At 50.8% G+C, this 20,678-nt stretch overlaps 1 protein-coding gene across 2 annotated transcripts in view; it reads left to right on the plus strand.

Moving 5' to 3' along the window:
* LOC144145189 (uncharacterized) overlaps window positions 1–20,678 on the plus strand; it is a 36,600-nt gene that overhangs the window by 12,468 nt on the left and 3,454 nt on the right. Inside the window, exon 3 of one of the 2 annotated variants that reach the window (XM_077676709.1) lies at window positions 5,246–5,311. The exons of the other annotated variant lie outside the window; for it this stretch is intronic. Within the exon in view, the coding sequence (XP_077532835.1) occupies window positions 5,246–5,311 (66 nt within the window). The remainder of the gene's footprint in view (window positions 1–5,245; window positions 5,312–20,678) is intronic. 2 annotated transcript variants of the gene reach the window in all.

Consider the following 20,678-nt stretch of genomic DNA (forward strand, 5'->3'; position numbering starts at 1 on the left):
GCGGGGTTTACCAGAGCAAAACCTGCGCTTGCATATACAGGAAGCGAGTGCGCTGCTATTGAAGTTGTGTTACCCAAGCTGTCGTTTTTAGAAACCAGAACGTCACCAAATTTACTTGCTCAAAGCCTGATCTTCAGCTTTCTTTTTTTGAACCAGATTATACCCGCGCGAATGAGATGCCCACAATCTGGAGGGGGCGAAAAAAAAATCGACTATGAACTCCGTACAGATGGCCAGCAAGGAAAACGTAACGTTCAACTCCACCCGCACCCCCGTTGACCCTGCCCGCCGATGTACAGAAAGCCCGATGAGCCTTGCCATCGAAATCGAGCTCGCTCACGGGAGGCACCGAAAAGGCGCCGAAGCGCTCGCGCGGGGGGCCGAAAAAGAAGGCAAGTTCCGCTCCGTACACGCAGAAGAAGAAACGCCTTGAGCGAAATATGGCACTTGCGGTGTACACAGCGGTCCCCACCGGTGGCTACTCATTGCTACGTGGGAATGGAGTTTATAAGAGCACACCGTAAGCAGAACGCTTTAGTCATGTTAGGCGCCATACATCCACCTACTCTCTTTCCCCTTAGTTCTAACTCCCCTCCGAGTCGCTTTTTCTTTGCGTCTGCAATTGGATTGCTACGGAGGAGTTTCCGGCGTACATGGGACCATCGGATTTTTCTTCTGCCTTGCCATATAAAGCGTCACTTTAAAAACGACAAAAAGGCCGAGAGGCTATGAAGGTCTGAAGCCTAGGTCGCTACCCGGCGGTGAGGGATCGGGATTCAGGGGATTTATTTATTTATGTATTCACAATACCCCTCAAGCCCCTAGTGAGTGCGTTTTACATAGGAAGGTTACTTATGCAAAGCACACAACAACTGTAGTGCTTAATGACAAACAAAATAATAAACAAAACAAAAAGGTTCCAACACTGAGTTTGAACTTTTTGTTTATCCTAAATAGGCACATCAAGCTGGAAAAATATTACAGTGCAGAATGAAGATTAAAGTGCAAAATACAGATAAGAGAGAGGGCTGGTGAAAAGGAGGAGATAGGGCCGAAACGCGCGCTCTCAGTGCCCACAGTTTGAAACGTCGGTAACGTATCTGCTGAGAGCGGATCGCGGCGTGTCTTCTAAACTACAAAAAAAGATTCGAGGGAAGTAGGTCTACCAACGTATACTCGAACCTAAAGTACACAACCACTTCAACCTGCTCTAAAGTTCACCGGGTTTCGTCTCCTGCCGGAGCTTCGCGGACCACAGAAGTAGATATAAGGATTAGCTTCCGGCGCTTCAAAAGGAACGCCTTCAAAAGGAACTATTCCGGCGTTTCAAAAGGAACTATGCCAAAAAGTGACGTTGTCCGGGAGAGACGCTGCTACCACTGTGGGAATTAAAATCAAGAAATGCCGTAATTTAGGCCGAAGTGAATATCTGGGCCAATTTTGATGAACAGATCACTTGCTCTGAAAGAAGTTGGGTACGTCGCAATTTTCATATTGTCACGAAGACAAATATGACGCTGTTGGCTTGAAGGAAAAAAAGGTTTGCAATGCGTTCAAAGTTTGCGACGAAGCGCCGGTAGTATACGCACAGTTCGAGAAATCTTCTCACGCCCTTCTTGTCTTTCGCTCTTGGGAAGTTCGCTATGGCTGACGTTTTCGCCGGGTAAGGCAGGACACCGGCGACGTAGACGACGTGGTCCTAAAATTTGAGTTCCTCGTAAGCGAAGCGGCAGTTTTCGGGCTTCAGCGTTAACTCCAACGTACGGATGACCTCGAGTACAGACTCTAACCTTGCAAGATGTTCGTCGAAAGTCGGGGTGAATGCCACAACGTCGTCGAGGTAAACGAGGCAGGTGTGCCACTTCAGGCCAGCCAGCACAGTGTCCATGACTCTTTGAAGCGTTGCTGGCGCCATGCATAGCCCAAACGGCATCATCTTGAACTCGTATAGGCCGTCCAAGGTTATGAATGCAGTCTTGTCTCGATCTCTCTCGTCCACTTTAATTTCCAGTAGCCTGTGTCCAGATCTATCGATGAGAAGTAAGTCGCATGTCAGAGGTGGTCGAGGGCATCGCCGATTTGTGGCGAGGGGTAAACGTCCTTTTTGGTGATTTTGTTCAATCGCCGGCATTCTGCGCAGAACCTCAATGTGCTGTGTTTTTTCTTCACGAGTGCGACCGGAGCAGCACAGGGACTTTTCGATGGCTGTATAATGTCGACGTTGAACATGTCTTCTACTTGTGTCCGGATAGCTTCCCGCTCGTGTGAAGAGACGCGGTACGGTGACTGTCGGGTAGGTCGGGCTGCATCTTCGGTTATAATTCGGTGCTTCACCAGGTGTGCATGACGGCTGACGCAAGTTGTTAGGGGAGCTTTCGTGGTTTTCGAACCACGTTCGGGTGATATCTTCTAAATAGAAAAAAACATTGCGGAAAGGTTCCTCCTCATCCCACCTGTTAATGACCCGGACGCGCTCGACTTTCTCCAACCAGTCCTCAGGGTCTTGGTGGATCCCGGGGCTGTTGCTGGACGACGGGAGGAGTGGCTTGTTGGACCATGTTGTCAGTTGCAACGGTTTTTCTATTGGTTCGTTCTTGAAGGAGACCAAACTCGGCCGGTAAACCTTGAAGTCGGCGGCTTGCTCGGCTTGGGCTGGCTTGTCGGCTTCCAGGAGGCCTAGGGAGCATAACGTGCGCTCCCAGCTTCTCTACCAGATGTCACGTTGACGAAGATGACGCCGTCAGCTTACAGAAAAAACAGGTTCATTGGAGCGAGCTTGTGCTCCCCTAACAACTTAAAAATACACAGGCGGCGAAACAGCAGTGAAGAAAGTGACGTGTGCAGACTGTTGTCGGCGAATCGAATACCACGGCGTCTACTCTGCGGGCATTTATTTCTCAACTACAGTGTTTCTCGAACCGTCGAACTGCCTCCAGAACCTTTTAGATTAAAGAAGATTATTTCAGGCTGGTGACGTTAGTTCAATACACTCTCCCTATCAAAGGAGATAACACGTGCGGCCTGAAGAATGGAACGAGGGCTTCACTTGGACCACGGATAACACAGATAAGACAGCCCGGAACAGCCGGTCGGCAAAAACGTGAACAACCAAACAAACTACATGGTTCGCGGCATTATGAAATAGACGGGCGATCAGAATAGGAATAGAATATTTCACCCTATGCCTACATCTTCGCATGAGGAAAGACGCAAAAAGTGTTATCCGCGAGCGTGCCGCGCTAACGTCCTACAGCTCGACCGGAGAAAGTGAGGGCGCGCTAGTAGAACCGTGCACGCCAGGAACAAGAGCTGAGAAGGTGCACGGAGATCACGAGAAATATTTTGCGTGAAAATAAGATGGAACGGAACTCAATAATGCGACGCTAACCGGGCGTTGCCGGAAGGCCGTTTGGGAGTACTGCCAGGAGAACCCGAGCTCCAGACGCATGAGCGGAGCCACACATTTTCGCTCCGCTCGTATACACGACCGCCTTGCAGCTGCAGATGACAGCAAGACTTGCGGCCACCCGTACGACTTCACTGTGTACGTTTCGTGTAAGGAGGGGAAGCTCAAGCTTTCCGTTAAAGCGCAGCGCTGATTTTTTGGGACGCGGATGCCTGGGCTTTTCCTGGGCGTAAGTTCGGTTCTCCCCACGCTTGCTGCGCGCCAGATTGATCAGCTGGGGCAGCCTGTGGGCACAATATTCCCACTGGAGACTAGAGGGGGGGGGCGACAAGTATGACACACGCTTCGGGGTTTCAGAGGGGTTTCTGCAGGTCCCAGTGCATGCAAATTGATCCATTAAGTGCGATTTTCAGAGTCGTTTTGTGCGGCCGGTGGGGGTATGTTTTGATTAGCGAGTAGTATAAAACAGTTCAGCAGACGCCCACCGCGAGAAGCCAAGGCTAGTTCAGAGTACTGTTGCGTGGTCAGATCACGCAACAGAAGCAAAAGAGTAGTGCTCTTTCACACTGTGGAGAAGGATGACCTGCGAAGCTGAACGCACAACACGAAATGTACGAAACAAAACACGTTTGTTGGTAATTTGCGGTCAAGAAAATCGCACTTAGTCCAATGAAACTTGAATGAACTCGCGATTTATTAAAGTGGACAAAGTTGGAGCAGTAGGTTTCCCTCCCTCGTCGTAGGTATCTTATCCTCCGCCTAACACACTAACCGAATCCGCTCAACCACAGAGGACCTCTGAAAGTTCGCATTGCGATGGGGCGGTGGACGTACACGTTTAAACCTCCTGCCAGCACAACGGACACATCATCAGTGAGGGCATGAAACCGATATCTGTGCTTGCAACCCCCCCCCCCCCTCCCAACTCGTGCCTCATTAAACGGCAACCAGAAGTGAAGGGCACAGCTAAAAATTGTCCCTCTGAAAGCCCTTCAAGCTCAACAAGAAATATTGGTTCCCGTTGACGTTGCTGTTCATCCAGGCGAGATTCCCAGCTACTCATCGAGGCGGACCTTGCGGTGGAAGCCGCGGCTGCAGCGGCTTTCAGTTGTTTTCGCACACATTCGCGCTTCTGTTCCGCAGACTCTCCTTCAATTCCCGGTGTTTTTCCTCCTAGCGAATGAATTAGGGAGTTAAAACCTGGGAGGACTAGAGCCTTATTATAGAGGGCAAACATGTGGCTGTCCGTTTCCGTCCAGCGTGGTAGGCATCTCCCTGTTTGTGTAACACACCAACCCAAACCCAAAGCGCTCGACCGTTGAGGAGAGCTGACACATCGCATTGAGCCGCGAGACTTCTACGTTTACATTTTTCACCACCCCAACGCGCATGTCATCCGTAGCGGCATGAAGACTAGGTGTGCATGTACGCCCCCCGGCTCCCACCCCCCAACCAGTGCCCGCATAAGACAGCAACCAGTAATGGGTGCTCTGAGGCGTGAAATACGCGGGTGAAAATGCCGCATGGAAAGACTTTCATGCTGAAAAAGAAATATGAGCTCACGTCGGTGTTCAATGCGGGCATGTTGCTCTGGTAACGCCTGGTAAGACCTCTACAGCGGTTATCAGCGGATTGGGCAGCTTATGAAAGAGGCATCGTTTATGGCGGGGGGAAAAACAATTGTGAACGCGGTGTCGGCGCTGGTGAAGCTACGAGGAGCGCTCCGCAGCGGCTCCGAGTAAATCGACTTCAGAGGAATAAAAACTTGGGGTGTTAGACATAAACTGCTTCGCAGTAAAAATGCAAAAGAGCAAAAAAAATATTCCTTAATTCCTGCAGATTGCCTGAGAAATTCCACTAAAAGGAAACATGACAAGAATGGAGCACTGGGGTCCGAAGGGTCAAGTAAGCATGCATATCCTTCTTTGAAAGACGATAGTGTTTTCTTGGACTAGTCAAGCCAGAAACTTTTTCTGCATGTGTGTCTGTCTGTCCGTCTGTCTGTGTGTCTGTCTGTCTGTCTGTCTGTCTGTCTGTCTGTCTGTCTGTCTGTCTGTCTGTCTGTCTGTCTGTCTGTCTGTCTGTCTGTCCATCGATTCAGCCTTCCAGCCAAAAGGTAAATAATACTTTAACGAGATAGATACATATGCAAACCTTGTAAAAACCACCGGATGTGGAAACACACCTCCCACTTGTCAACATTGTTCAGGAAAACAGAAACAGAATGCATAGTTGAGGCAAGACATCAATGCATTATTGGCATTTGTAATGGTGTCTTATTCAAATAAACACGGGTGCTCCATTTTTCGATACAAATTTAAGAAACACGCGTTCAAATGAATGTCTTGACCCAAAATATAGGAAGGCTTGCGCGCGTGGCTTCTGCCTCATGGGGCATTACAAGAAGTCCCACCCTAACGGATGGTTTCAGTAGATGACGAGCGACCAGTGGAAGGCGCCAAAATTTAATTTACTGGGACAAACCTCCACCGTTTTCGTTGGTGAAGGATCTCTACTGGACGAGAAAAGCGTGGCAGGTGGGCGGGAAGTGAAGAGACGCATTGAAATGACAGCGGCGGCAAAGAACTATCGTCGTTCGACCAAATCTGTGGCGATGTAAGCAGATTTCGACCAAATTTGTAGCGACGTCGCCATGCTTGCCAGGCAATGCGAGACCAGAGTGACCCACCGACCTCCCATCAGGCAACACCCGCCACTGTGGAATTTGACAGGCTAAGTGGCCGCATAGTTCCCCCTGACAATCCTTTGAAGACGGTGCTCGCTCCCCGCGTTTGACCACATGACGCCAAGCAGCCACCCCGCCATCTTTCGTCGGACTCCCAGTAGCCCGCCCGCGGTCTACCAGCAGACGCGAAAACTGCGGCAACCACACGAGTCGCCCCGCTACGTCGCCCTCCCCCCCCCCCCCCCCCCCCCCCCCCCTGGCGACCACTACGCAATAGTTTCCCGCCCACGGTCCCCTCTTGGTTTAGCTTCTTGGGTGTCCCGATCGCTTGAGCAAATCTCGCTGAAGCAAGCGCCATATTGAGGCAGCAATTTCTAACGAAGTTATGGTACAGGGTCAACCGAACCGAAACCTCCTTGTGGCGAGTACAGCCAATACTCAGATCGCGATCACGCTCAGCGAAATAACAATGATTTACCTCGAAAGTGTAAAGTACCAGGGAGCGCCCTGCATGAAGCCTCTACCGAACACCTGCCGTTGCGTGATTCATGATCTAGAAGAGTAAATTACCCAGAAAACCCTACAAGAACTTCTAAAAGTGAACCGCCCACTCCTCCTGCACGCTGAGCTCATTGGACGCTCCGCGTCTGCCCTCTTCACGTTCAACGGCACCCGGGTCTGCTGTTACGTACGAGTGGGCTGCGTGCTCCGTCGCTGCCAGCCGTTATAATGTCGTAAATGAAGAACATTTGTAGGACAGAATTGAGAAAAACCAAGAAATAAGAAAAATTGAAAAAAAATAGTGCAAATTCCAAACCGTGTATCTGTACAAAATTGCAGTTTTCGTGGATGCTCCATCTTTATCCGTTACAATTGAGTAAACGGAGATTAATCACTTGGACATAATTTTGACAAAGAAAAAACTAGGAAGAATTGACAAACAAATATCGAAAATAGGGCACCACGTAACGCCCTGAATTTCACAAAATTCAGTTTTGGCGGAAGTAACAGCTTTAATCTTCGTGATAGCATAAATAAAGGTAATTTCGGAAAGAAGCTTGAAAAACAAAAAAAAAGCGCAAAGAAAGAATAGCACAAATGTCGAACGTGCAGTGCATTTCCACAAAAATGCAGATTTCGCCGGAGTTCCACCTTTCATGGTTATAATAGCGTCAATGGAGATAATCGGTCGCGCAGAATTTCGAAAAACCGAAAAAATAGACGAAATACTAAAAATTTTCAACCGTGTAACGCGTGCAATTTCGCAGAAATGAAGATTTGGTGCAAGTAACAGCTTTAGTCGCTATGATAGCGGAAATGGAAATAATTGTTTGGGCATAATTTTGAAAAAAAAAAACCAATAAATAGGAAAAATGGAATACAAAACAGCGAAAACTGGCGAACCGTGTAACGGTTTGCATTTACACCTAAATGCATATTCTGCGGAAGTAACAGCTTCAATCATTATGTTGCGTAAATGGAGATAATTTTTCGAACAGAATTTTTTAAAAAATAGGAAACACAGAAAATCAATAGAGAAAACGCCGAATCGTTTATCGCCCTGCATTCCCACAAGAATACACCTTTTGCAGAAGTTCCACCTTTAATTGTCATAATAGCATAAATGGCGATAAAAGGTCGTTCAGAGTTCTAAAAAACAACAGAACAAGAAAAAGTGAAAGAGATAACGAAAATAGCGCACCGTGTAATGCTCTGCATACTGACAAAATATAGATTTAGCGGAATTAATAGCTTGAATAGTTATGATAGCGTAAGCGGAGATAATTCGTCGGACAAAACTTTGAAAAACGATAAAATAGGAAAAAATAGAAAAAATAGCGAGAATGGTGAATCATGTAACGCCCTTCATGTACACGGAAAATGAGGCGCCGGCCAGATGGCGCCGAGCACGGATGCGTGCTCCCTGTGCTCGAAGAGTTTTTACTGGAAACAAAAGTTTCTTCGATGTGCCGACTGTGAAAGTCGAGTACATGTAAAGTGTGTGACCTGGCCAGATGAAGAGCTGGCCATGCTGGTGTCTGGACAGCGGCGTTTTACCTGCAACAAGTGTGAGTGTGCCGCCGCTTCCCTTAAAGGAGCCATGAAGAGAAAACACAAGTTTGGTTCATTCGAAAGATTGCCTCGTTAGAACCATAACGACACCACTTATAACGCAAACTTCGCTCAAATAAGCAACATAATTAGGAAAAAAGGAAATGACCATGCGACCCACCAGCTCATTCTCCGCAACAAAACCTGTGATGTCACTTGGGAATGCTCTGCGATTGGCGGAGGCCGGCAAAAGCAAACGCATGTTAGGCAGGGCTTACAGCTTGCATAGCGTGCTAAATGCCCGTGAAACATACTGCACATTCTTTTTATAACAAAGAACGGTGGAGTAAACGGTTGAAGGTCCGAACGAACTCGCAAGCGTGTGCGCCAATGCGTACGAAACTAGCGCCGGCCGAGCTCGACATCTCGCCGTCGCGCAGACGAATTTTCGGGTTCGAGGCTCTTCGGGGCCAACGAACAGTTCCAGCACGCACAGCCGCGACCTTGCTTCGTATCGTAATCCCTTCACAGGAGGTTGGCCGTCATATCGCCAACCAGCAAAGGTAAAAATAGAAACGAGGGGAGTACGGAACAGCAAGAAGCGACGAGATAGTGCAAGTCGTCGCGTAAGTTTCGAATGGTGTTGGCTTGCTGCTATCGTTACGAGCTCGTTTTCAGTTTACAACCACTGAAAACTTCAGTTTCTTCAGTTACGGCAGGGACCCTTACGTTAGCTCACTCCTGGGACATGCTGGCGCTCGTCGCCGACTTCGTCAAATCGCTCTGACCTTGGGGAAAAAATGCCGTAAACACCGCGCATTGACGCTCTTATCTTTCTGGTCGAAGCAGAGAGCTCGGGCGAACGGCTTTCCATACACGACACCGGCAACTGGCATAACTGATACTGCTACTGAAATTGAACTATTATTAACCGTAATCAAAATACGGCACATACGTACCAGTCTATATTCGTCCGTCGCGACGGGGCTGACGAGGCAGCGGTGCCGACGGCTGGGCGTTCGTCTGTTGTGGCTATCGCGGAATGGTAGCTTTCCCGTCCACCGCGTATCCCACAACTCTTGCCGCTCGTGCATTTAGAAGCATTGAGCGTTTTTGTTGTGTGAGGTTGTTAAATGCAAGCCCGAGCTCCTCGGCGAGAGTTTTGTTCTCCGGATCAGGTGATTCCATGACTAGGGCTGCGGGTGCACTAGGTTTTACTAGTATTTTTAAAATGGCCGCCGTCTCGATCGACTCCCACGTGTTGGTGCTATATGGAGTCGACATACTAAGTATCTGTTTCATGGACCGGTACACGTCACGGAATGTTCAATTTTCGCGGGAGATTTAAAATTTTGGCTTAAATTGCCTTATTTCTCAGTGAATAAAGCATCATTTGCTTCCGGGAAAGCGCTTGGGGTACTATGAAAAACCTAATCTTTCGAATAAAACAAACTCTTGTTTTCTCTTCATGGCTCCTTTAAGCCTACCCACGACATCGGCTCTACCGACGGAGCCGACGGAGCCTCGGCGCATTCCACAACCCCACCGGGCGCGGCGACGGCGGTGCCCACTCCGTCCCCTCCTTCAGGGTCAGTGACCCAACCGGTCGAGCAGGTTCCCCCGCGCGGCCTTCCCGTCCGCGCGCTCGGCGGGACCTCCTCCAACACCCAGCGCCCTGCGGAAATGGAAAGTGAGCGCGGAAATTCTGATCCTCATATTTTATCCGATGACCCCGCTGGTATTGAAGATCGGCCGGCACGTATAGCTCCCACGTGGACCGAAGTCGTAGGCCGGAACAGCCAGAGGCGCCTCCGACAACAGCAGTCCCATCTTGTTGGTCAACCCTCCCACCAGCAACACGGATCCTTACCGAATTGCACCACTCCGCAGCATCATTCCCGAACAGACAAGCGCCTACCCCACCAACTGCGACTGCCACCTCTCCTGCTTGAGGATTACAAAGTGGTCATTCGGCCCCGTACTGGCCTCATCCTTGCCCAGTGGCTCATTCAGTGTGTCACCAACGCAATACGTGCCGCAGCGCAGATATCCGACGCAACACAAGACCGCATCACTTTTCGCATCCGAAGGGACCAAAACTGGTCGTAGTGAGTACCCCGGACATGGACATCGCTAAGAAAATCCAGCAAATGACCACCCTTAACATGGAGAGCAAGCAGTATGAAGTCACCGCTTACATTGCTGTCCAGACAACTCAAGCAAAGGTATAATCACGGGAATTGCGGTCAACACCACCACCGACGAACTTCTAGAGCATCTGCGTTCACCAAACGCTGAAATCATCCACGCCAGGATGATGGGAAAATCTACCACCGCCCTTCTCACCTTCGCGGGTCTTCGTGTGCCTCATTACGTCAACTATTACGGGGGAGAATACCGTTGCCGCGTATTTCAACCTCGCCACCAAGTAAGCCGGATATGCCTTAAGCTCGGCCACCGAGCTGACGTCTGCCCGAGTCCGGACACGCACAGGTGCAGCGCTTGTGGGACGGTGAACCCAGTGCCAGATCACGTGTGCGTTCCCCGCTGCGCCAACTGCCATGCAGACCACCCGGCCACGGATCCCCGCTGCCCGGTCTGCCAACGACGCCCATACAACAAGACGCATGTTCTTCGATCCTTGGCATCGACAAACCGCTCGCCAACATTTTCCCCTCCCGCCACTACCTAACAGTGTAACACCACTGACTGTACCGGTGAAACTGTTGCCCATCAAACCCAGGGATCCCTGCAGTCCCTGTGCAACCACCGAGCGCCCGCCTGCCGATTCGGAGCTACCGTCCACGGAGTACCGTTCGTGCGGCCGCAGCAACAGCCACGACCGGAGACGCGGGCACCGAGGCCGGTCAGCGAGCCGTGGCCAATCCAGGGTACCAGGGTGCAGCCGGGATGCCAGCACAGCCGCGGAAACCAAGCTCCACCTAACTTCCGGCCGCAGAGCACCAACCTCAAGGTGAGCTGGACAGGGCAGTTTCCTCCCCTCCCTTCTAACAACACCTCCTCGTCCCACCCCATCACAACACCGTGCCCCACACCCACACACGCACCCCCAATACCCCATGCGCTTCAGGCGATGCGAACCGATCTCCAAGCCCAATTCATGGCCACCATACAAAAACTGCAGGCAGACGTCGACGAGCTCCGTCAACAACACACAAGAGCCTTACAGCACTACACCGCCACCATTGATGAAATCCGGAGCCAACTGCGGACGCATCACGAGTCCCTTCAGAACGAACTCCCAACCCTCGTAACTGATGCCATCCGCTAGGTGCTCAAACCAGCTCAACCCCAGCCAATTCTCCCACTTACTCTGCCCGTAGACACGCATGGAGGAGACAGAGATCACCGAAGACTTACGCCGCGTCCACCCCTGCCTCACACCCACGACGGATCGCCCCGGCAATGCTCTAAACTACGCCCAGCCACCCCCTCAACACGTCTAGCAAGTAGAGACCACCAGACACACACCCGTCATACGCCCGAACCCCTGCACATTTGGCAATGGAATTGTAGAGGCTACCGCCGCAAGAAAGGGGCACTTTTGCAGTATATAGCCACGCACTCAAATTCGCCGGACGTAATTGCTCTTCAAGAAGTCAGATGCGATCCCACCCTACCAGGCTACTCTCCATACTCGAATTCCACAAATGACGACCAGGCGCCTCCAGTGACGACATGTGTAGACAAGAGGATTGCAGTCATTGGTCACTCTCCAAGCAGTCCCCATCACATCCCGCACGTATTACTAGAAATCATCCCGAATACCTCCAAGCAAACAAGTGTATACGTCCTCAACATTTACAGTACGTCCCAGGCCAGACGAGACACATTTGACCACCTCTTCGACAGCACCCTCTCTTTAGTAAAACGGACCAACAGCTCCGTGCTTATAGTGGGCGACTTCAACGCGGCACACCCTACTTGGGGCTACTTGATAGAAACTCCCAAGGGACGAAAGCTAGCCCTGACAATAGCCAGGTGCCATCTTACGGTTCTTACAGAACCTGGCCACCCCACTCGCATGGGTAACAGCGTTACACGGGATACATGTCCGGACCTCACCCTAACCCATGGCCTCAGCAACCACAGGTGGTCTAACCTTGGGGAGACACTCGGCAGTGATCACTGCATCCTCTTCACTGAGATAGCGGACTTCGTCGCCAAGGTTTCCAACCGATCGGTCGCAATCACCGACTGGGTCGCCTTCCGCAAGCGTCGTTCCCAACAGAGTGGCGATAGCTCACCGGACACTGACCCTACGTCAACTACTGGAGACCCCGAGCAATCGCCTTTTCCTTCCCTCCCAGAGTGGATCAAACAAATTCAAAGTGATCTGGCAGACACCACTAGAACCGTACAAGCAACAGCTCACATGCCAGACGTGGACAGCCACCTTCTTCATATTTTGGATGCCCCCCGTAGCCTCAGCAAACGATGGCGAGGGCAAAGGCACAATCGGAAACTTCGTAAACGGATCGCCTTGCTCACCGCCGAAGCCGAACGCTACGCAGCAAAGTTGACACGGGCCAACTGGCAAAATTTCTGCAACCAGCTACAAGGTACACTTGGAACAGCAAAGACATGGTCGCTGCTACGCAGTCTCCTCGACCCCAAGCAGACCAAAACAGAAACCACGAAAGCCATCCGCACATTACTCCACAGGGAAAACCTTGACAAAGATACCCTTCTCGCTACACTGAAACAGCGCTATATCAGCGTCGGTCCCCGCCCCCAGTATAGGCCTTACCCAGACACCTGTGACACGAATGTCCTGCTCCATGCTGACATCACAGAGGCAGAAGTGAGAGCGGCCCTTCAACACCTCACAAAAAGCACTGCACCGGGAGCGGACGGCATCCAATATAAGTTAATTCGCAACCTGGACGACCGCGCCATAACCCAGTTGACGGCTTACTACAACGATGCGTGGCGCAAGGGCACTCTACCACAGGAATGGAAGCACGCGGACATCATCCTGATACCCAAACCGGGCAAACCTCTTTCATTTGGCAACCTCCGCCCATCTCACTTACTTCGTGTCTGGGCCAGCTTCTCGAACATATAATTCTTGCTAGGCTGCAACCACATCTCGAAGCCACCCACTTTTTCCCCGACACAATGTTCGGTTTTCGTTACCACCTGGCCACACAGGATGTGCTCCTCCAACTCAAGCACGACATCCTGGATCATCCCAACAGAGCCCAAACACGCGCCGTCCTGACACTCGACCTAAAAGGTGCGTTTGATAACGTCGCACACGACCTCATTCTTGACAATCTGGCATCATGAAATTGTAGAGAACGCACATATAATTACGTCAGAGCCTTTCTGGCTGACAGGACAGCCACCATAGGGCTAGGTGAGCACCGCTCACCACCCTTTCAACTGACTGGAAAAGGAACGCTCCAGGGCTCAGTTCTATCCCCGATACTCTTCAATGTGGCCATGGCTAAGCTGCCTCCTGTACTCAACGCAATGCCGGAGCTTCGCCACGCGCTGTGCGCGGACGATGTGACCATGTGGGCAACACGCGGATCGGACGGCCAAATACAGGACGCCCTGCAAGAGGCAGCAGATGTAGTTCTGAACTATGCCTCTCTGGGGGGCCTGTCTTGCGCAGCGGAGACGTCCGGCCTTCTTGTGTTGCCTCCCCGCATGCGACCAGTAACCAAGCCAGAAATATCCGTTTACCTTGCCAGTAATTTGATCCCGTGCGTCACCCGAGTCCGAGTCCTAGGACTCCATCTACAGTCTAATGGCCACGCCACGCACACAGTTCACCTCCTCAAAACCCAAATCCCGCAAATCACGCACATGATCCGTCGCATCTCCAACAGACGCGCCGGCCTCAAGGAAGCAGACACCCTCCGCATAGTTCATTCCTTACTCATCAGCCGCCTTGCCTACCACGTCCCCTTTCACAATTTGCTGCGCTCCGAACTCCAGCGCCTCAACACTGCCTTACGGACGGGAATCAAAGCAGCCCTGGGCCTTCTCCCCTACACTTCTACACAACGTCTCCTTCAATTGGGTGTCCACAACACGATAGAGGAAATTATTGAGGCACAACGAGCTGGTCAGCTTATCCGCCTTAGCACCACCCGCACCGGTCGTCACGTGCTCGCGAGCCTGGGATACCCCCAGCCGTCGTCACCTCTCACACCAAACCCTGTGGCTCTCGCCCCTGTCCTTCGCGCACGTTTACAAGTTGCCCCGCTGCCCAAGAACATGCACGCGGAAACCAACCAGGGCCGACGCCGCGCCCAAGTCGAAGCGCTAGCCCGCCTGTACGGTCAGGACCCACATGTGATTTACACCGACGCAGCCAGTTATCCAGCCAACCCCAACGCTAAAGTGGCAGTGGCCTCGGCACTTGCTGGCAATGCGCAAACAACTTGCTCTGTACGCACCGATTCCATCAGGGTGGCCGAGGAGACAGCCATAGCATTGGCTGTGTCCCACATCACCACCGCTCGACCCGCGGAAGCTGACGACGACGATACCTGGGCAATCATAACAGACTCGCAAGCCGCCTACCGGGCATATTCTTCTGGAATCCTCTCCATCCAAGCAAACAACATTCTTCGACACTCCGATCCATCCAAGCTTCCCTTCATTCGTATCGTCTGGACCCCTGGCCATGGCTCCTGTTGGGAATGAGGATCCCAGGGCTGCCACCACTGTTGGGAATGACTATCCCAGGGCGATCGCCAAGGTTGTGACTCGCATCCAGCTCGTCACCGAAGTTGGGAATCAGCCATCCCACCGCTGCCACCACTGTTGTGACTGGCCACCCGAGCGCAGTCACCGGTGTAGCGATGTTGCCTTGCTCCGTCTGCTATCGACGCGGCGCAGAGCAGAGCGACGAAGTCCTCGAGCCGACGAAGAGTTGAAGTAACATTTATATACAGTATTTACAGGGTAAGCAAAAGTTACATCATTCGCACAAAGGCGACAGCACCCTTTCACTCGGTGCTTCCGAAGAGACTGGTGCCGGAGAGAAGCCGCCGAGGAATGCCGACGATGAGAGCCTCCGGGCTTCTTTTATACCCCGGGAAATTCGTTGGGGCTCCGAGAAGTTTGAATAGCTCCAATCAGAGCTCTCGCTGCCTGAAGTTTGAATTCCGACGAATGGCAGCGAAGCGGTGAGTCAGCTGCGCCGCCGATGGGGAAAGGGAGGGCGCCGCCACCGCCGTCTGCGTGACCTCGCCTCCGGGCGTAGCGACATGCCCTTGTTTGGGTCGTTCTCTGCTGAGAGATTCGGCCGCGCCGCAGCGTTTCGAGATGCAGGAGTCGGCCGCGCCGCAGCGTTTCGAGATGCAGGATTCGGCCGCGCCGCAGCGACAAAGGGAGAGGCGTGACTCAGCCTCGCTGTCGGCGCGTCACCTCGTGCAACGCCTTTGGGCCAGGCGCTCTGGCACAACACTCCCTTCCTGGAAATGAGCACGCACACGCGCTCGCCCGAGAAATGACCCACCGGGCGTCAGAGGAAGCGGACAGACAGATCCGGGGTGGCTCCAAGACATCAGCTTCCATCATCCCATCCCACTTACCTCTCAACTATACGCCTCGAGCGCGGCCTGTAGGGGCGCCACTGAAATCCCCCTAGCGGCCCTTTTCGAAAGCAGGCGCGGGAGTCCCCGGCCCGCTCCCCCCTGTCGCCGTTGCTTTTGGGGCTCGTTGAAAACAGCGATTTACCGTTTGTCCGCGTTCGAAATACCGAATAACGTGGAGCAGGCACTCTGTTTGCAAGCCTGGTGTGTTCACGAGAGTATAACGTTTCCGACGCGATCTTAGAAAGATCTATACGAGCGCCGGGCGTGTGTGACAGGCCGGCGTCCCGAAGCCAGCATTTGCATGCGGCTGATTGCAATTCCACTGCCCTGAAATTTAGTGGCAGTGTCTCCGTAAGCAGTGTTTCCTCCGATGGTCATGTTGCGGCCATACACACTATGATGTAAATCGACTTTGTGCACTACAAAATCCAGCGGAGCACTCATACCTGACAGCACGAAAGTTACGCCTGCCAATATCACATATCAGATATTGATCAGTACCCTGAACAAGCCAATGCGGCATAAATTTCGCAAACATTGTACCAAAGAAGTACGATGGATAATGCAAAATTACACTCCGGAGTCAGCACACGACGACAAATTTAATGCTGAGTCGTCTTGTCCCGAGGTGAGCGCTCGCAAAGATTCATCTGTTACATTTATCCTCTACGAGAAGCGCGAAGATGGGCTTATAGAGTAATCCGCGTCCGCGACCAAACTCTTTTTCGAAACATCGTCGTATGACACAGTGAGACTGCAGAATCTAGCATAAACCGAAATCAGAGACCCTTATCAGATACGACACTCTTCCAACGAGCCCGTGTGTACGAGATTTCGGCGCACGTTAAGGATCTCCAGGTGGTAAAAATTAATCCGGAGCCCTCCACTACGGCGTGCCTCATCGTCTCCGTTGCGTCGGCGCGTTAAACGCTGCAATCAATCAGTCAACTCTTTCAACGACACCTCGTATTTCTTGTGAACTGCCTACCCTGTATTCTTCAAAAAATACGTCCGCCGAGTGATCAGCCGTTCGTTGAAGGCGAAAAACAAACGAAAAGTGAACACGCAGCTTGTGTGTGTGATTACTAAAACGTTCATTCGTTGATATCGCTCCGCATTTGTAAACAACGATAGTTGAGCGTCCTCCTCCTCACCGCCCCCCCTCCCCTCCCCCTCCCCCCCCCCATGTCTAGCGAAATATCAGTGCATTTCGCATCTAGTTGGTCTGGTGAATACTACCCTGCTCAAACAATAATCGTCTTTAGCATTTCAGAAGCTGCACTCGGTTTTTTTTTTTTTTTTTCATTCCCGTACGACTATTCTAATTATTCCTGACTTGCAGACCATTCATTTTCCCGTGGTTTCATACCTTGGTTCTTACTATAAGGCATGAGTGAGCACATATCTGACAATGCACAGCCTTTGAGTTTACTTAACATTTTCGCGTGGCTTATATTCCCATGAAAGGCACAAGTTTTTGTCAGCTATTGGGTTATCACATCCCTGAAACATATTTTTCTACGACGTACATACTCGAAGCAAAGCCGCATTTGTTGTCTGCGCTGCAAAACGAACCAACCTCTTACAGTGCCAATATCAGGTCTAAACGAGGTGACAATAAATAGAATTCACTTGTGCTGACGTGTTCGAAGGTGACAGCGGTGATATGCTGCTGCCGTCGCCGACGCCCGCAAGAGCGGCCGAGAAGCGCTCAGAACCGCCTCCCCGGGTAGCTCTTGTTGGCGTTCGAGCGCTCTACCAAGACGCAGCTGTTTTTTTAGCACCCTAAACGTGCATTTAGCTTACAGGCGTCACCATAACAAGTTGTTTAGTGCGCGGAAAGGCAAAGAGAAGCGAAAGAGAACCAAAACACTGCATGACCACCTATCAACCACGCAGCGCTAATCCCGCAAACGCCGCGGAGAAGCGGCGGCAGGCGGCGCAGCGATCGCGAATCTCGAGGCGTATACACTCACACTCGCCTACTACAGCACACAAAGAAAAACACTACCTCCACCCCACCACTCCCTATCCCGCGCCGACGCCACGTCATGATGGCAGCTCCAGACACACACGTTCCCAAACTTACAGCACAAACGTCTCTTCTACCCCACCCAATACGCTGGCAACTGCCCGGCTTGCCAGAGCCCCACTCCCACCCTCTACCACTCTGTATGGGAGTGTCCGCGTCCACCAGACGGGCTCATCCCTATACGCATCCCCACCCTCTCCTCTTGGGAGGCTGCTCTGTCCAGCACTGCCCCGCAAGATCAACAACGGCTGATCGAGCGGGCCCGCCGGATAGCGTCCGCCATTGGAGTCCTGGACTGAGGACCCCACTCATAGAGGCTGCTCTTCGGCTAACAAATTATCAATAAATGTTTTCACCACCACCACACGGAAATGAATATTCGGCGGAATGAACACCTTTAGCAAATATACTGCATAAATGGAGATAACTGCTAGGACGAAATCTTGAAAAACAAAAATTAAGAAAATTTCAAAAACTAGTGAAAATAGCGAAACGTGTAATGCCGTGCATTCTAAAAAAACGTACATTTGCCGAAGTAACAGCTTTAATCGTAATTGTAGAGAAAACGGAGGTAGTTGGTCTTAATAAATTTTGAAAAACAAAAAAATAAGAAACATAGAAAACAATACTGTAGAATTGCTAACCGCGTAACGCCCATCATTTACATAAAAATGCATATTAGGGGGAAGTAACACATGTAATCGATATAATAGCGTATAAAGAGATAATGTTCGGACAGAATTTAGAAAAAACGAGAAATTTGGCAGTAAACAACTCACACTCTAGGCAAGTGGCATAACAATGCTACATATTAGTGATCAATTCTCTCAATTTTTTAAATTTTTATTTTCCATGCTAGCCACCCTGGCATAAGTCTTGCACCTCCATGTGAGCTTTAAAATAATAAAGCTAAATTAATGTTTTTTAGGGCAAAATTTATTGTTCTAAGCATTACAAAGCGAAAAGAAATTTCTGACGTCAGATGTGAACGTTCTGAACAAAAATACCTTCAAAGGTAATCAAAATGAAACTGAATCGTTGGCGGCGCAGACCTTTAATATGAAGCGCATTTTAAAGGCGTCTCCCCTATCACGCCTACGATCATTTTAAGGGTTAGAATCAATATAAAAATACCAAAGAGAATAATTGGCGCTTATATGATAAATTTGCCAGTTGCTCAGTCGTAAAGAAACTAAATCCGGATGCTGCTCCACCACAACCGTTAGTTGAATACATATTTATTATTTCTCCCTTTCCCTCCCACCTCTCTCTATATATATCTCTCTGTTTCGGGATGACCTAAATGCAAGCACCTGAAGCAAGTACCAAATAAGATAAAATAATTCCCCTTCACAAATTGAACAGCTGACCCCTTTCTGACAAAAAGACGGCAGCAGACTATTACCCAGCAACACATTTAATCACGGGAAACCGCCGGGGCACTGGGCTGGTCTAGAAAACACTTGTCTAGCGATCAAGACAAGCACCGGCAAAAATTACCTCAGCGCCTACTCTACGTTTACACCTAACTTTCTGGACACATCAAACACATACGGCCTCATAACTAAATTGAATGTCTTCGGGGTCTCATCTTAGCGCCAGGAATGCAACACGAGCGCCGAGAGAAAATTCGATGATTGATTGTAGGGTTTAACGCGCCTACGCAATGCAGGCGATGAGGCGCGCCGCAGTGGGGACCACGGATTAATTTCGACCACCTGGGGATCTTTAGCGTGCGCCGAATCTTGTACATACGGGCGTTTTCGCCTATCGCCTCCACCGGAAAAGCGGCCACCGCGACCGGTAATCGAACCCGCGACCCCGTGCTCAGCAGCCGAGAGAAAATTCATTGCCCTACCATTCTCTTACAGAGGTAACCGGCCAAGCTGGGAGCAGCCAAGAAGTGTTTAAAACAAACTACATTTGTTTGTTATTTGTTATGGTGCACAGGTCCAGATTAGCTGACTTATTCTTGAAAAGACATGACTTGTATTCCAGCCGACAAACGTGCGGTTATCCCTTTGATCCAAAGCTCTGGCGAATAAAGTTTTCTCTCTCTCTCTCTCTCTCTCTCTCTCTCTCTCTCTCTCTCTCTCTCTCTCTCTCTCTCTCTGTCTCTCTCTCTCTCTCTGTCTCTCTCTCCCTCCCCCCTCTCTCTCTCTCTCTCTCTCTCTCTCTCTCTCTCAGTTTCCCTCCCGCGTCGTAAGCACCTGTCTGTGTAACATAGCAACACAAACCGCTCGACCACAGATGAGAATCGACAAGTCACATTGGGCCACCCATGGGGCATAAACGTTTAAACACCTCACCAGCACAACGGGCATTCTGTTGGTCAGGGCAGGAAGATTAGCTGCGCGTTGACGCCGCCCCCATTCCTACCTTCCACACCTGACCCGTGCACACTTAAACAAGCAACGGGTGATGTGCTTGTGCTTGGAGATGAAAGGTATACCGGTAAATATGTAGCTCCGGAAGTCGTATAAACTGAAGAGGAATAATTGCATCCGGTTGGCGTTTCAAGCGAGCAAGTTGCTCTTCATTCCAGAGGGATTCGCAGCTACTCCACGAGGTAGAAATTGAGGCTTCAATGGCGGAGGCGGCTTGTTGGGCGGTGACCACTTTCCCGTGTTTTCGTGCCCAATCGCGCATCGGCGCCCGCCAACGCTCCTTCGATTCCCTCTCTTCTTTCTCTGAGCGAACGGAATGTTTGCATGAAAACTACACGAGTGAAAAGTGCAACTGCTGACAACGGCGCTAGAGCCGCTATCAGCCGATTCCCCAATTATTGATCTAGGCATCGGTGGTGGCGATGATTTTAAAGCCCGGGAAAGAGGCATCCGTGCTATTGAGGAAGAGCAGAGATGTATTGCGGTATTGCGCGGAGAAGAGTGGTATTGTCTGCTTAACCGAATAGAATCAATT

This window comes from Haemaphysalis longicornis, unplaced genomic scaffold (genome assembly GCF_048455015.1).
Source record: "Haemaphysalis longicornis isolate Haplotype H1 unplaced genomic scaffold, Haemaphysalis longicornis Haplotype H1 scaffold_7, whole genome shotgun sequence".
NCBI lineage: Eukaryota > Metazoa > Arthropoda > Arachnida > Ixodida > Ixodidae > Haemaphysalis > Haemaphysalis longicornis.